The sequence below is a fragment of the Mercenaria mercenaria genome, unplaced genomic scaffold (assembly GCF_021730395.1).
Source record: "Mercenaria mercenaria strain notata unplaced genomic scaffold, MADL_Memer_1 contig_3705, whole genome shotgun sequence".
NCBI lineage: Eukaryota > Metazoa > Mollusca > Bivalvia > Venerida > Veneridae > Mercenaria > Mercenaria mercenaria.
Genome location: NW_026461870.1, coordinates 35,888 through 51,683, shown reverse-complemented (window position 1 = coordinate 51,683; position 15,796 = coordinate 35,888). Strand labels below are relative to the sequence as shown.

The following is a 15,796-nucleotide window of genomic DNA, read 5'->3' as shown; positions in this document are numbered from 1 at the left end:
TTCTTTCAGAAAAAAAATTTGCGCAGTTGTGGGACTTTCTTTTTGTTAACATACTATATACATACATTATTAGTTACCATAATACATGTATACAAAAATCTGTCAGCAATCAGTTAACTTGTTAAATGCATTATTTGACTTTATCTTGTATGACAATATGATAGTAATGCTTAATTGCGGTTTATCAATTACAGATATGCGATAATTGCAGCCGAATAATATGTTTTCATATTTGCCCATTACTTTTAAGTGAAGTATGTGAAAAAGAGGAAACTGCAAATGTATGTTTTAATGAGAATATTACTTTCATTGTCCATGTATTTTATTTACATGTACAATATTCAAGTTTAACTCTAAATACTTCTTGTAGTGAAAATTAATATTAAATGAATTAAAAAATGGAATATCTTTATTTAAACATGTAATTTAAAATAACATCTTTTTATTTGATCTGACAAAGTAGTGGCATTAAACACGGAATTACATTGACACACCTGTCTATCTAATTCAGAGACGTGTAACAGTTTATCCGATGTCGTCGGTGCACGTGTACTATGACGGGTAAAAATTTCCAAATTAGTAAACTCAGTGATATTCAAACGTTTAGGGAAGCAAGAAGACATAAAAATAACTTAAAAATAAACTCATTGAAAGAAAGATTAACTTTTCTAGTTTACTTCGATAAAATAATAAATGTTGTGAGATGAGTACAAATATGAGAATATTTCATTTAAAAAGACCATGTAAAGCTTAAAATCTGTCATTTCCTACAGAAATCAGTGGGACTCTGGATCAAAATTAGTGACTTATATCAAATGTACAGGGAAGCAAGAAGATCATATCTTATTTTATAAAAAATTATATTGAAAGAAAATTTAAATATTGCAGATTACTTCAATAACTTAATAAATATTGTCAGATAATGCTTTTGATGTTATTTGATGTGTTTTAAGTTTTTCCCCTTCTATATTTCAATAGGCGTAAATTGACCGATAACGGCTAATCGATACACTCTATAAGCTGTTATCAGGGGAGACAATTTCGCCAATAAGCCAGCAAATTGGCTTAGATTTCTGGGTACGAGTCTGCATATGCAGTCTTGTGCGCTCATATTATCTTCCAAACCCATGCACACAATTTAATGAAACTTCACACAAGTGATCAGTAGTAACCCTAGTTGTGCACGGTGCATGTTACGTTCTTTTAGATAAATATTCTGCAGAATTATTGGACTTTGTTTTTTGTAACTATACTTATAATATACATTGAGTCTATATACCTAGAGTCCACATTATGTATGCAATCTTGTGTGCATCAAATTGCGATGTACTGTGTCCGTGCGTGTGGGGGGTACATTCATTACCTATAGTGATAGCTAATTTTTTGCTGAAATCTCCTGACACATTTATGCTTGACATGTATGTAGCATTTTCATAATGAAATAATAACCTGACAGTATTTGTCATGGAAACTTGGATCATTACAACACAACTACAGTTTGATGTCTCATTTTTTAGTTGATTTTGCAGTTTGTTTGTTCTGAAAATATATTTTTTCTTTTTGCATCAAACACCCCCACTTTTCTTTTGGTTTTTACTCAGCACTGACTGACAACATTCTTTAAGAAAATTAAATTACAGACATTTAAAATGGGTCCTGTGGCCATTGGTAATATGTCAATTTTATATAGGATAACGAAGAACAGCTATTCAGTGTGTTGTAACCATAAAGCCTGTCTTTTAGCTCGTCTGAGTTTTGAAAAAAAAATCTATGAGGTATTGACATCACCTGATCGTCGGCGTTTTTAAAATTTTTTGTTTAGGTCCACCTTTTCTCAAACACTGTAAAAGCTACAGCTTTGAAACTTTACACACTTATTTATTATCATTGGGTGACTGTGTAGGCTAAGAATCACAACTCTGATTTGCATTTTGTCAAAATTATGGCCCTTTTTGTACTTGGAAAATTTTAGTTTCTTGGTCAAAATGTTTGTTTAGGTCCACTTTTTCTCTAAAACTGTATAAGCTACAGTTTTGAAACTTTGCACACTTATTTATCATCATTAGATGACTATGTATGCCAAGAAACATGAATCTATTCTGCATTTTGTCAGAATTATGGCCCTTTTTGGACTTTGAAATTCTGAAATGTAACTCTTTTCTTGCATACTGTCCAGCACTTGCAGACAAGTGACAGCACTTGTAGGTGGTGCTCTTGTTATTACTACTATCTCCACACGTTCTAATGGCTATCCTAAGTACATATCTGACTTCCTCACTGCATATAATCTGTGATTGAATCGTGACAATGCCACATCACACGATTATAATATTATAAGTTTAAAGTCCCATAGGGCTTTAAATTTTATGTTAACATCAGATTAAACAGCTATCCAAATAGAAGTTATGAATAATTATATGGTTTTAAAAGGGCTACTTTTCACACTGCACATGAACATTTACAGTTAATGTCATGTCATAAAGGGAGGTAATACAATCGATTCAATAAAATTTACTACTTTGCTCATCAGTATTTAAATGGTTGACAAATATTAGAGAACACTATTGTGTTAAATAGGATTTAACACAAATCTGATATATTTTATGTTCATAACGGAAAAGGTGGTAGCCATATATTAAACAAAGGCATTATGAGCTTCAAATCTTCTGTGCTATGTTTTATAATCATTGCAAAGGATACGTTTTATCTTCATGGATGTATTAAAATTTTACATGTTTAAATTTAGCTCACCTGAGCAATGCTCAGGTGAGTTTTTGTGATCGTTCGATGTCTGGCGTCTGTCTGGCGTCCGTCGTCTGTCGTCTGTCAACATTTAGCTTGTGTATGCGATAGAGGCTATATTTTTCAACTGATCTTCATGAAATTTTGTCAGAATGATTACCTTGATGAAATCTAGGCCTAATTTGGAAATGGGTCATCTGGGGTCAAAAACTAGACCACTAGGTCAAATCAAAGAAAAACCTTGTGTATGCGATAGAGGCTGTATTTTTCAATTGATCTTCATGAAATTTTGTCAGAATGATTGCCTTGATGAAATCTAGACCGAGTTCGAAAATGAGTCATCTAGGGTCAAAAACTAGGTCACTAGGTCAAATTAAAGAAAAACCTTATGTATATGATAGACGCTGTATTTTTTCAATTGATCTTCATGAAATTTGGTCAGAATTATTGCCTTGATGAAATCTAGGCCAAGTTCGAAAGTGGGTCATCTGGGGTCAAAAACTAGGTCAAATCAAAGGAAAACCTTGTGTATGCGATGGAGGCTGTATTTTTCAGTTGACCTTCATGAATTTTAGTCAGAATGATTACCTTGATGAAATCTAGGCCGAGTTCGAATATAGGTCATCTGGGATCAAAAACTAGGTCACTAGGTGAAATCAAAGAAAAACCTTGTGTATGGGATAGAGGCTGTATTTTTCAATTGATCTTCATGAATTTTGGTCAGAATGATTGCCTTGATGAAATCTAGGCCAAGTTCGAAAATGGGTCATCTGGGATCGAAAACTAGGTCACTAGGTCAAATCAAAGAAAAACCTTGTGTATGTGATTGAGGCTGTATTTTTCAATTGATCTTCATGAAATTTGATCAGATTGATTGCCTTGATGAAATCTAGGCCGAGTTCGAAAATGGGTCATCTGGGGTCAAAAACTAGGTCACTAGGTCAAATCAAAGAAAAACCTTATGTATATGATAGATGCTGTATTTTTCAATTGATCTTCATGAAATTTGGTCAGAATTATTGCCTTGATGAAATCTAGGCCAAGTTCGAAAGTGGGTCATCTGGGATCAAAAACTCGTTCACTAGAATAAATTAAACAAAAACCTTGTGTATGCGATAGAGGCTGTATTTTTCAATTGATCTTCATGAAATTTGGTAAGAATGATTGCCTTGATGAAAACTAGGCCAAGTTTGAATATGGGTCATCTGGGGTCAAAAACAAGGTCACTGGGTCAAATCAAAGAAAAACATTGTGTATGCAATAGGGGCTGCATTTTGTACCGGATCTTCATGAAATTTGATCAGAATATTAGCCTTGATTAAATCTAGGTTGACTTTGAATATGGGTCATCTGGGGTCAAAAACTAGGACACCCGGTCAAATTAAAGAAAAACCTTGCGTACGCAATAGAGGCTGCATTTTACACTGGATATTCATAAAATGTAGTCAGAATGATTGCCTTGATGAAATCTAGGTCAAGTTAGAATATAGGTCATCTGTGGTAAAAAACTAGGTCACTAGGTCAAATCAAAGAAAATCCTTGTGTATGCGGTAGAGACTGTATTTATGTCTCCCACCACACAATGGTGTGGGAGACATATTGATTTACTCCAGTCTGTCTGTGTGTCTGTCACAAAGCTTGTCCGCTCTCTAAGTCAAACATTTCTCATCCAATCTTCACCAAACTTGAACAAAATGTGTTTGGCCATACAGTGGGTCATCTGGGGTCAAAAACTAGGTCGCTAAGACAAATCAAAGAAAAATGTTTTGTATGCGATAGAGGCTGTGCTTTTCAATTGAGGTTCATGAAATTTGGTCAGAATGATTGCCTTGATCAAACCTAGGTCAAGTTCGAATGTAGGCTCAAAAACTAGGTCACTAGGTCAAATGGAAGAAAGTACTTGTTTACACTTAAGAGACCACAATTTTTGGTCCAATTTTAATGAAAATTGGTCAGAATATTTGTTTCTATGAAATCACTAGGTCAAACATGTTTACACTGTTATGGTGTGTTTCTCAGGTGAGCGACGTAGGGGCATCTTGGCCCTCTTGTTTTAGCTCACCTGAACCAAATGTTCAGGGTGAGCTATAAGTATAGGTAGATGGTCCGGTGTCGGTCATCCACATTTTCAGTTAAACATCTGCTCTGAAACTGCTGGTCAGAATTACACTAAAGTTGGTCAGTAGCATCTTGGCATAGCCCACTATCAAGCTTGTTCAAATGGTTCACCTTGGGCCCCTTTTAGGGGCTGCCAGAGCTAATGATAGAAAGACTTTAAAAAAAACTTATCATCATTGAACGCTTGATGGATCTTCATCAAACTTGGTCTCTAGCATCATTTTAAGGTCCTTTCACAATTTTGTTCAAAAGGGGGCACTAGGCTCCTTTTAAGGGCCACTAGTGGCAAAATTAGTAATACCTTTAAACAACTTCTTGTCATGAATCGCTTGAAGGATTTTCATCAAACTTGATCTGTAGCATCATTATAAGGTCCTCTAGAAAATTTGTTCAAATGGGGGCACTTGGCCCCTTTTATGGGTCACTAGAGCCAAAATTAGACATATCTTTAAATGATTTCATCTCATGATCTGCTTGAAAGCTGTTCATGTAACCTAGTCTGTAGCATCATTATAAGGTCCTCTCCCAATTTTGTTCAAATGGAGGTAGCTTGCACCGTTTAAGGACTACTAGAGCCAAAATAAACGACATCTTCTCATGAACTGCTTGAAGGATTTTCATCTAACTTGGTCTGTAGCATCATTGTACGGTCCTCTCCCAAGTTTGCCGAAGTTGTCCAAAGGATTGACTTGGCCCTGTGTAGGGTCCACTAGAACTAAAGATATAAAGGCCTTTAAAGGCTTCACATGATTGACTTAATGGATCTTTATACTTAGAATTCGATCTGTAGCATCATTATAAGGACCTCTTCAAATTTTATTCAAATGGGGGCACTTGGTCGCGTTGAGGGGAGCTTGAGCCAAAATTAGAAGTACCTTTGAACGAATTCTTCTCATGAACTACTAGAAGGATCTTCATTAAAGTTGGTGGCATTATTATAGGGTCTTCTCCCAATTTTGTTCAAATAGGAGCACTTGGCCCCTTTAAGGGTCCACTAGAACTAAAAAGGATATGACTTTAAAAAGACTTTTAGTCTTGAACCACTCGATGGATCTTTATCAAACTTGGTCTGTAGCATCATTATAATATCCTCTCTCAGATTTATACAAATGGGTACTTGAGTTAAAATTAAGGCAGTCAGTCTCTTTTTTTAGGAGTAACTAGAACAAAAATGTAATTGCATTCAAAAGACTTCTTCTCATGAACTGCTTGATGGATCTTCATCAAACTTGATTTGTAATATTATTTTAAGGCCCTTTGCAAAATTTTTACTTGAGGACAACTGGCCCCCTTTTTAGGGGCTGCTGGAGCTAAAATACCTTTAAAAACTTCTAATGAATGGCTAGATGGATTTTCATCAGACTTGATTTGTAGGATCACTATAGGGTCCTCTCTCAAATTTGTTCAAGTGGGGGCAGTTGGTCCCTTTTAGGGGTTGCTAGAGCTAAAAGTAAAAATACATTTTAATGACCACTTATTGTGAACCACTCAGTGGATCTTCATTAAACCTGGTCTGTGACATCAATATAAGGTCCTGTCATAAATTTGTTCAGTTTGGGGTGTTTGGCCCTTTTTAGTGTCAGATGGTTAAGATTCTCTTCAGGTAGGCGACTTAATTTAATTGAATGCTACAGCACACAAACTGTTTAGGGAACCCATGTAAATGTATAGCACAATATTACATTTTCATGCTGAAACTCTGATATTAGAGTCAAATCAAAGGGAGACGAAAGTTTTTAATAACCATAAGATGAAGTCAATTTTCCCACAGATTGCTCTTAGAAGGATGTAGTTGCTTTCTTACACTGCAGCAAGTTATCACTGGCAGAATAACCGAGAGCATTAAAAAAGGTAATGTTTTCGATATATTGTAAACTGTAATTATAACTGGATTAAAAGTAAAAAAAATGACAAGGAATCTAGTGTCTCATATCCAATAAAACATTTCGATTTAGTTTGATGACGATGATCACACATGACTTGTAATGGGACGGTGTTACGGTTTAATTGTTTATTGTCGCTCCCTGAATCAGTGCAGCGACTTTTATAGAGCATCTTTTTAAACCTTGTGAATGAGAAAGAGGCAGCTAGAGTAAGGCAGACATCCTTTATTCCACTGTAAGAATTCACAAACATCATAACTATAGTAAGTTTTATACATATACATTAATAAAGTGCACCAAAATATATATATACATACATGAAAAATGGCAATTATGTGAAAGTGATCTTTTAAATTACGCCATTTTATAAAATGAATTTATGAGAAATGTGTTTCCATTTAAGTACAAAATATATAGCCATGTTTAAAATGTTTCGAGGCTGAAGGTGTATTCGGACGTACTTACCACACAACCATGTATTGTATACACAAATGGAAATTACTAAAATCAGTAATTTTATTTATTATATTTACAACATATAAAATCTATTCACATTTTTAGTTATACTAGTGTTGAATACGTCTGAAATAATATATCCCTAGACTGATAAACTTGTCAACCTGAATAGCGATTGTTCTATAGCAAATAATTCAATTGCTAGTTAAATAAAGATCAAGCTGTGTATATTCTGCGATAAACAACTAGATGCGCGGACCGGTAAGACAGCATTATGACGCCAATGTTGACCTCAATTGCCGCATGACGTCCGTTGCACTACAACTCAGATAAATGAAGTCCGATATAGATTTTGTCAAAATTTGTCAATGAATAGGAAACTATGCCTTCTTGTGATTTAACGTCCATTTAACGGTTCATCGGAGATGCTTAGATGTTTAACCATTCGGTCACTCATTCCTGCGCATCTGAATTCTGAACCTTGATAAAACAGTCGACAAATCGCTCAAGTCCTTGATTATTTGATAAATATCGCAAACTAATGTGTTTTATCTAAGAACATTACTCAGACTTCTTTTAATAACAGTTTATTTTAAATTCATACAGCGTTGTATAGTATCGAATTATTCTAAGTTAATCGCCGTAAATGACCTGCTTGTCTTTTATGGCCATGACGTTCTCCCGGAATTGTAATACAAAAGATGACGTATACAGTTTCATGTATACAGAAAGATGGGCATTCTGGACTGATAATATATTGAAATCAGATCATTTCTAGAAACTAATGAACAATACACAATTCAATGTTCTTGAAAAGATTGCAAAAGAACTGTTTACAAAATGATTAAGTTTGTGATAAAATGCAATACAATTCAATACAAATTTAATTTAAAGTCGGTACATAAATAAGCAGAAAACATTAGCTATGTATAGCTCTTTATCGACAGATTAAAGGATGTTTTGGAATTTCTGGATTTCTGAATATAGCAAAAACAGAGTCACGTGATAAGCATGTAAAGACCATTTTAAGTAAAGATCCTTTAGCAAATTGTGTATCTGCTAGTTTTACGAGTACACTGGAGGTTTATCATAGCAGTCTATGTGGTCTATATGAGGCTGAGCGACTTTACTTGCTGATACTTGTTTCTGTGTTTTCATCCACCTGGAAACAAAAAGAAATGCTATTACAAACATAACAGTGATCAAACTTGAATGATTTAAATTCTAATTATTTTGTGTGTATACCTGAAGTTGTTTTTTTTAATCACAGCATTAAATGTTCTATATATATGATACAAATGGAAGAAACAGACCAGGGTCTCAACTCCTGGCATTTCAGAATAGTTCTATACATATAAAATGACATAGATGTATTGAGTTTTGCAGTCACTTCCCATTTCCACATACGTATACATTAGATAGTATACTATTAATAATAAGGCATGTTCTTTCAAATTTATAAAGATATGAGAATTTTAGAGTAAGTCAAAACATGAAATTTATACAGATTCCGCAAATGATGACGTCTCACCCTGTTTTGATGACAACAATTGCGACAACTATAGTGGTAAGGCAAAGGACCACGCCAACACCAACCGTGGTTCCAATAAGCACTGTCTTTGAATCATCTGTAAATACGAAAGCATATTCATGATCAAACGATATTAGTTTTAAATATACTTGTTACGCATTGGTAGAGATGGCTAAGACGCGTTTCTACGGAGGTGAAGGCCCGGGTTCGATTCCTGGCTACTCCCATTGCGGTGTGGCCTTCGGCAAGACACTATCGCGATTGTCTCAGTCGACCCAGCTGTAAATGGATACCGGCAAATTGTGGGGTGTGGGTGGGTTAGGGTGGGGTGGGGGATAAGATATAATTGACTTTAACTGTTCTTAAAATGGGGTAGCTCATAAGCTCTACCGAGCTTTTTATGTTCATTGTTTCGTAAATAAAATTTACATTTAGTTTAACTTTTTACATGTTATAAAACGTAAAGCGCAGTAACCGTTTACAGGCTGTATTTTAAATTACAATGTAGGGGAGTGAAAGGAAGTTCTTTTATACTAAGAACTGAAAATAACTGATAGTTAACATTACATTAATATAATAATTCAAGTTTATTGGCAAAATTCAGCAATATAAAATTGCCTTTGGCCATTTACAAAACATAATACATTATGGCAAAGACAGGTACAAATACAAAAACATTTCATTTGCAATATATACATGTAATAATCACAGAAACAGTTCATTGTTCAAGGGTATTAATACGGATATTCATAGCTTCTTTTATATATTTGGCTATGTTAACTAGTTTAGTTTTATTATTAGTTGACATCAAAGAATAGTATTTCTGTCTACTAGGCCATGATACATTACCTAGATATTTCTTTCTAATATCATGATATTTTGTACAACATAACATAAAGTGGTATTCAGATTCAATCATATTCTTATTACACAAAGCACATACTCTATTTTCCCTTGGTATGTTGTTATATCTACCAGTTTCTATGGCTAAGTTGTGTGAGCTAAGTCATATACGAGTAAACCATTTTCTAAGTTCATCATTTGATAATTTAACAATATAACTTTCAAAACAAAAAGTAGTTTTAAAGTTACAATAAGTATCTAGCTTAGCACTTTCATTTACGGATGCATTCCAATCTTGCATGTATTGATCGAATAATCGTGTCTTAAACATATCAAATTTATGTATATCAACATTAAAATTAACACGTACATTATGATATCCTAAGTGGTCAATTATAGAGTGTATTCGCGTTGTCCAACAATTTGAATTAACGTTATTACACAAGTCAATATAGACTGTATGGGTAGGTGAGTTTACATTTTTCATGATTTTAAACCAGAATTTCAGTGCTCTGGACTTACATATTATTGACAAAGGAAACCTTCCAAGTTCCCCATATACAGCACTGTTTGGGGTTTGTTTCTTAACACCCAATATATATTTACAAAAGCGCATGTGGAGTTTATCAACATCCTTCAAATTATACACACCCCAAACCTCGGATCCGTATGTCAGTATTGGAACTACCATAGTGTCGAATAATTGAAGTTTGGTCTTAACATCTAAATTCACTTTATCAAACAATGATAATAAATTACTATAGGCTCTTAAAGCTTGATCGTGTAGCGCCTTGACAGCTTCGTTCATAGATCCAGTGCGAGTGAATTTCACACCCAGGTATGTAAAATGCTCAACCCTTTCAATTATTTCATTGTTTATATAAATATCAGCATAATTATTTTGCTTACGTTTCGAAAATACACATAGCTTGGTTTTACTAACGTTAATTTTTAAACCCCACCTCTCAGAATATTGGTATAGACTATCAATTTGCGCTTGTAAACTAGTAGGATCAGTGGTGAACAAAACAATATCATCTGCAAATAGGATTAAATACATTGATAGAAGTTCAAGATCTTTCTCAGTCAATGCATGCATATTTATATTATCAACAATATCATTAACAAAAAGTATAAATAACAAGGGAGATAATGGTTCTCCCTGTTTTAGCCCAACAGTTACTTCGAAAAAATCCGAAAGTTCCATAGAGCTACATATTTTGACACAAGATTGGACATTATTATATATACATTTAACCATATTGGTCATTTTACTAATAATCCCCGTTTGAATCAGTTTATGCCAAAGTGCATTCCTATTTACGGTGTCAAAGGCTCTTTGGTAGTCCACAAACAAACACCATAAATTGGATTTTTTGGACAAAACTTTCTGAATAATAGCATGTAATATGAAAATAGCATCAGCCGTAGAACGGCCATCGCGAAAACCATATTGAAAATCATTGTAAGTATGTTCAGCCTCGCACCATTTGTTAATACGATTTCTAAGTAGCAGTGAAAAGATTTTTCCAATAACATTAACATTTTCATTTCATTTTATTTTATTGGCAAATCGGTAAAATACATTACCTTTGGCCATTTACAAAATTATTTGACAAATATGGCCAAGATAATTAACATAAACGTGAATACAACATAAGTTACAATACATATAAATTCAATTTTTAAGGATAATATCACAACTAAAAAAAGAAAAATCAATTCAAGAAGCAGTTACATGGTCAAGAGACTGTCGCCTTATTTTAAAAGCCTCCTTAACATAGTGAGCACTCTTAAGCATAAGTTTTTTGCTACTTGTTGACAATATATTTGCAAACTTTTGCAAAGTGGGCCATGGGTTATATCCTAGATATTTATTTCTTATATCTACATATTTTGGACAACAGAGAAGAAAATGATATTCTGATTCAACAGCGTTACATGTACATAATTTGCATTTGCGATCATTTCGTTCCATATTTAAAAATCTACCAGATTCTATTTCTAAGTTATGAGAACCTAATCTTAAACATGTGAGTTCTTTCCTCAACGAGCTATTGGATACAACATCTAAATATTTTTCATAACAGAATTGTGTTTTGAATTTTCTGAAATAATCAAGCTTGGGCATATTCTGAATACAAGTATTCCAGTTTTGAATATATTGATCCCGTAGACGCTGCTTAAACAAAGGCAGATAGTTAACATTCGTATCAAAGTTTAACCACGCATCACTAAAACCTAGACTATCTAGTAGACCTTTTACATTTTTTGCCCAATTAACATACATATTACTACTGCATTGATCGACAAACATTTTATACATGGGTGTATCCTGGTTTTTCATTACTTTCAACCAGTATTTCAAAACCCTCTCTTTACAAATAACAGAAAGGGGAAATCTACCTAACTCTCCAAAAACAGCTACATTTGGTGTTTGTTGGCGTACGCTAAGAATATTTTTACAAAACTTTACATGGATTTTATCAATTTCTTTATAATCATAAATGCCCCATACCTCAGCGTTGTACAACAAAATTGGTAACACCATAGAGTCAAAAAGTGATAATTTAGTTCTTATATCTAAATTTACCCTACTAAATAATCCTTGCAAACAATTATATGCTTTCAAGGCTTGATCGGACAATGACTTAACTGCATTTTTCATACTTCCAGTGTAAGTAAAGTTAACACCTAGATAACAAAAGTGATCCACCACTTCAATTGGTTCGCCGTTTACGAACCATTGAAAGTCGTGTCTCTGTTTACGTTTCTCAAATATACATATTTTGGTTTTATTAACATTAATATTCAATCCCCACTTTAAAGAATAACTATACACTGAATCTAGCTGGGCTTGTAAAGTACGTGGATCAGTTGTGAATAACGATATATCTTCTGCAAAAAGTAACATATACATAGATAACTGGTTGAGATCATTCTCTGTTAAAGCATTGAAGTTGATGGTGTCACATATATCATTAACGAAAAGGATAAATAAAATCGGCGAAAGTGGTTCCCCTTGTTTTAAGCCGAGAGTTATATTGAAAAAATCAGATAAAGGCATTGATGAAGAAAGTTTCACACAAGAGGTAACAGAAGCATATATCGCTTTCAACATTATTATCATCTTAGAGCTAATGCCTGATTTCGACAGCTTTAACCACAATGCATCCCTAACAATAGTATCAAACGCTTTTTCATAATCAATAAAGGCACAGTATAATTTAGATTTACAATTAAGAACATTTTGAATAATTGAGTGGAGTAAAAATACACAATCAGTTGTGGATTTATTATCTCTAAAACCAAATTGTGATTCGTTTAAAATGTTCTGTTCCTCACACCATCTATTTAACCTATTTCTAAGAGCTAGTGAAAATATTTTAGCAAGTATACTGACAAGGGTGATCCCCCGATAATTGGCTGGGTTTGAAGTATCCCCCTTTTTATGTATCGGTACAATAATACCTTTACACCAAGCCTGTGGGTAGATTCCCGAATCAAAAATTTTGTTAAAAAGTGTTACCAGATATGGTGAAATAAATGCATTCGAATCAATGAAAAAATCCGCTACTATTCTACTATAATAACAAGAGTAATCCCACGATAATTTGCGGGATTATTTCGATCACCTTTTTTGTATATAGGTATGATTACTCCTTTCGACCACGCCTCAGGATAAATACAATTATCAAAAATATGGTTAAACATAGTACATAGATATGGTGAAATAAATGAATTTGAATCAATAAAAAAGTCAGCAACGTTTTGCTCAAAGTCGCAACTTTTATACCTATTTAGCATCGATATAGTTTTTTGTACTTCCTCTATTGTAATAGTACTATCTAAACATTCAATATTGACTGATTCAGACTGAGAAGTCGACGCATCATCAAAATTGAGCTGACTATTCACATCATTCGAAAGTTTCGAAAAATGATCTACTAAATCATTTAAACCAATAGTACTTTCACTTTTGTCATATTTTTTAAATTTATTTATATATTTCCAGAATCTACGAGGAGATTTTTTACTCATATGTGATATCTTAATTTTTTCAGCTTTAAAAAAATTCAAGTTAGCCTTGCGTTTCGTCTTAGCGAATTGAGTTCTACAATTTAAAAAAATTACCTTGTTTTCATGGGACATGTTCGACAAATAATTTCGTTTAGCAGAATAGAACTCAGATTTAGCTTTTTTTACATTCTTCATTAAACCAAAGAGACTTTTTCTTTTTATGTTTACTATCTTTTTTTATTGTTTTACCAAAACAATTGTAAGAAATGTCATGGACCGTGCTAGAGAAGTTATTCATACACTGGTTAATGTCAAGTTCACCAGATAATAATTTTTCATTTAATTCATCAAAAACAGCCTTTTTGTTTGATAACAATTCAAGGAATGCTTCTTTTTTTTAAGTATCCCACACAATTTTATCATAAGTACATGAAGGTTCAGTATTTAGATTACAAAAACAGTCAATAGAATAGGTCACCGGACAGTGATCAGAAAATTCCGTTACGTCTAAAACACACATATCATTTATAAAACGAAAGTTTTCCGGACGAGTGATTAAATAATCCACCAGACTAGACACTGGTCTGTTTCTCAACAATGCATGGTAAGTACACTTTCCCCCTTCAAGCCTACCATTAACAATAGCTAAGTTATTTTCCTTGCATATTGTCAGCAATTTTGACCCAAAACTATTTACGTTATTATCTTCATTACGTCTCAAAGGAAGGAGCGAACTGATATTGTATTGCGGTATATCAAGAAACCGGTTTAAATGTATGTCACTAATATAATCTGCCAGGTCACCTGTGCGGGAATTCAGGTCACCTTGGAGATGCACTTGCCCGAGGTCACTGTATTTACGAATATCATTATTTAACAACTCAAAAAGTCTGTTTCAAATAGTGATGAATTAGTATTTCGGTACATACTTGAACTTTCAGGAGGAATATAGCATACACAGAAATACGTATCATTATCTACTTTTAAAAAATTACGATCCAGTTTAAACCATATTATACCCCTGTAATCAAGGGAAACCAGTTTTAGATATTGACTGAAACATTTCTTATAGTAAACAATAACTCCACCACTGTGGCGTTTAGATCTTGAGTTAAAATTTGGTCGAGGACAATTGAAATGTTCAAATCCTTCAATTTCGACATCAGTATTCATTGAATTCCATGTTTCTGTCAATAAAAGCAAATCAAAATCTGAAACAAAATTCAAAAAGTCACAGTCTCTCCTTTTAGAGTTAATACCCTGGATGTTCCATAGTAAAACCCTTAACTGTTCCTTTACAGATTCCTAGTGGAATTGCACGGTTGAAACAGTATCAACTGTATATATTTTCCTGTCAATAAAAAGTTTGTCGTATGAAAGATATGCCTCTTTTCCTGCATTTTTGGCCTTAATCAACGTAGGAATTAATGATTTACGGCGTTCCTGAATTATTTTGGGAAATTGTTCGCTCACACGAATGGGATCTGTGGGGCTAGACCCTTCTGATGAATCGGGCAACCCCGATGCTGCTTTTTTCGCGTTTTCATATCTCTTCACATTTTCAGTTACTTTCTGTTTAATCAGCATTTTGTCGGGGTAGTGGTTAAATTTAACAACTACTGGTCTCGTTTTGGAGCCCAAATATTTACCTATTCTGTGGGCGCGTTCAATTTTAATACACTGGTCGGCATATGGTATTTCCAATGTCTCCGCACAGTATTTCAATACTTTTTCTGCACAATTTTCGGATTTACGCGCTTCTGCAGTTTCGCCTTCAGCAAACCCGAAGAACAACAGGTTATCCCGCATAGAACGGGCTTGTAGATCTATTATGTCTTCATTTACTGAATTCAAGGACTCGCACTCCCTTTTCAGCTTGCCTAAGAACTCACGATCAGATTTTAAGGATTTGTCAATTTCATTTTGCTTGATCTTCAGTTCATCACATATCTGAGAGTCGTGGGCTCGGCTTGCTTCAATCTCATTGATCCTACTGTTCGTATCAACTACCGACTTTTCAAGGGAGCTAACTCTATTATCAATTAATGCCATTTTGGAAGATAATGTACCCAACTGCTTGTCAATCGAATCGAGCTTTTCTAATCTCTTGTCCATTGAGTTAAGCCGATCCACAACAAATTGTTGAAAAGAATTATCGTTCTGCTGTGCGAACTGAGGTGATGTGGGAACATTGGCAAACTGC

The 15,796-nt window shown here is 33.9% G+C and overlaps 1 protein-coding gene across 1 annotated transcript in view; it reads right to left on the bottom strand.

The window, feature by feature from the left end:
- Nucleotides 1-7,047: 7,047 nt before the first annotated feature.
- Nucleotides 7,048-15,796, bottom strand: part of LOC128553325 (oncoprotein-induced transcript 3 protein-like) — a 30,927-nt gene continuing 22,178 nt past the window's right edge. Inside the window, exons 6-7 of the mRNA XM_053534460.1 lie at nt 8,731-8,827; nt 7,048-8,361 (exon numbers count right to left, since the gene is read on the bottom strand). Of these exons, the coding sequence (XP_053390435.1) occupies nt 8,265-8,361; nt 8,731-8,827 (194 nt within the window). The 3' untranslated portion in view covers nt 7,048-8,264. The remainder of the gene's footprint in view (nt 8,362-8,730; nt 8,828-15,796) is intronic.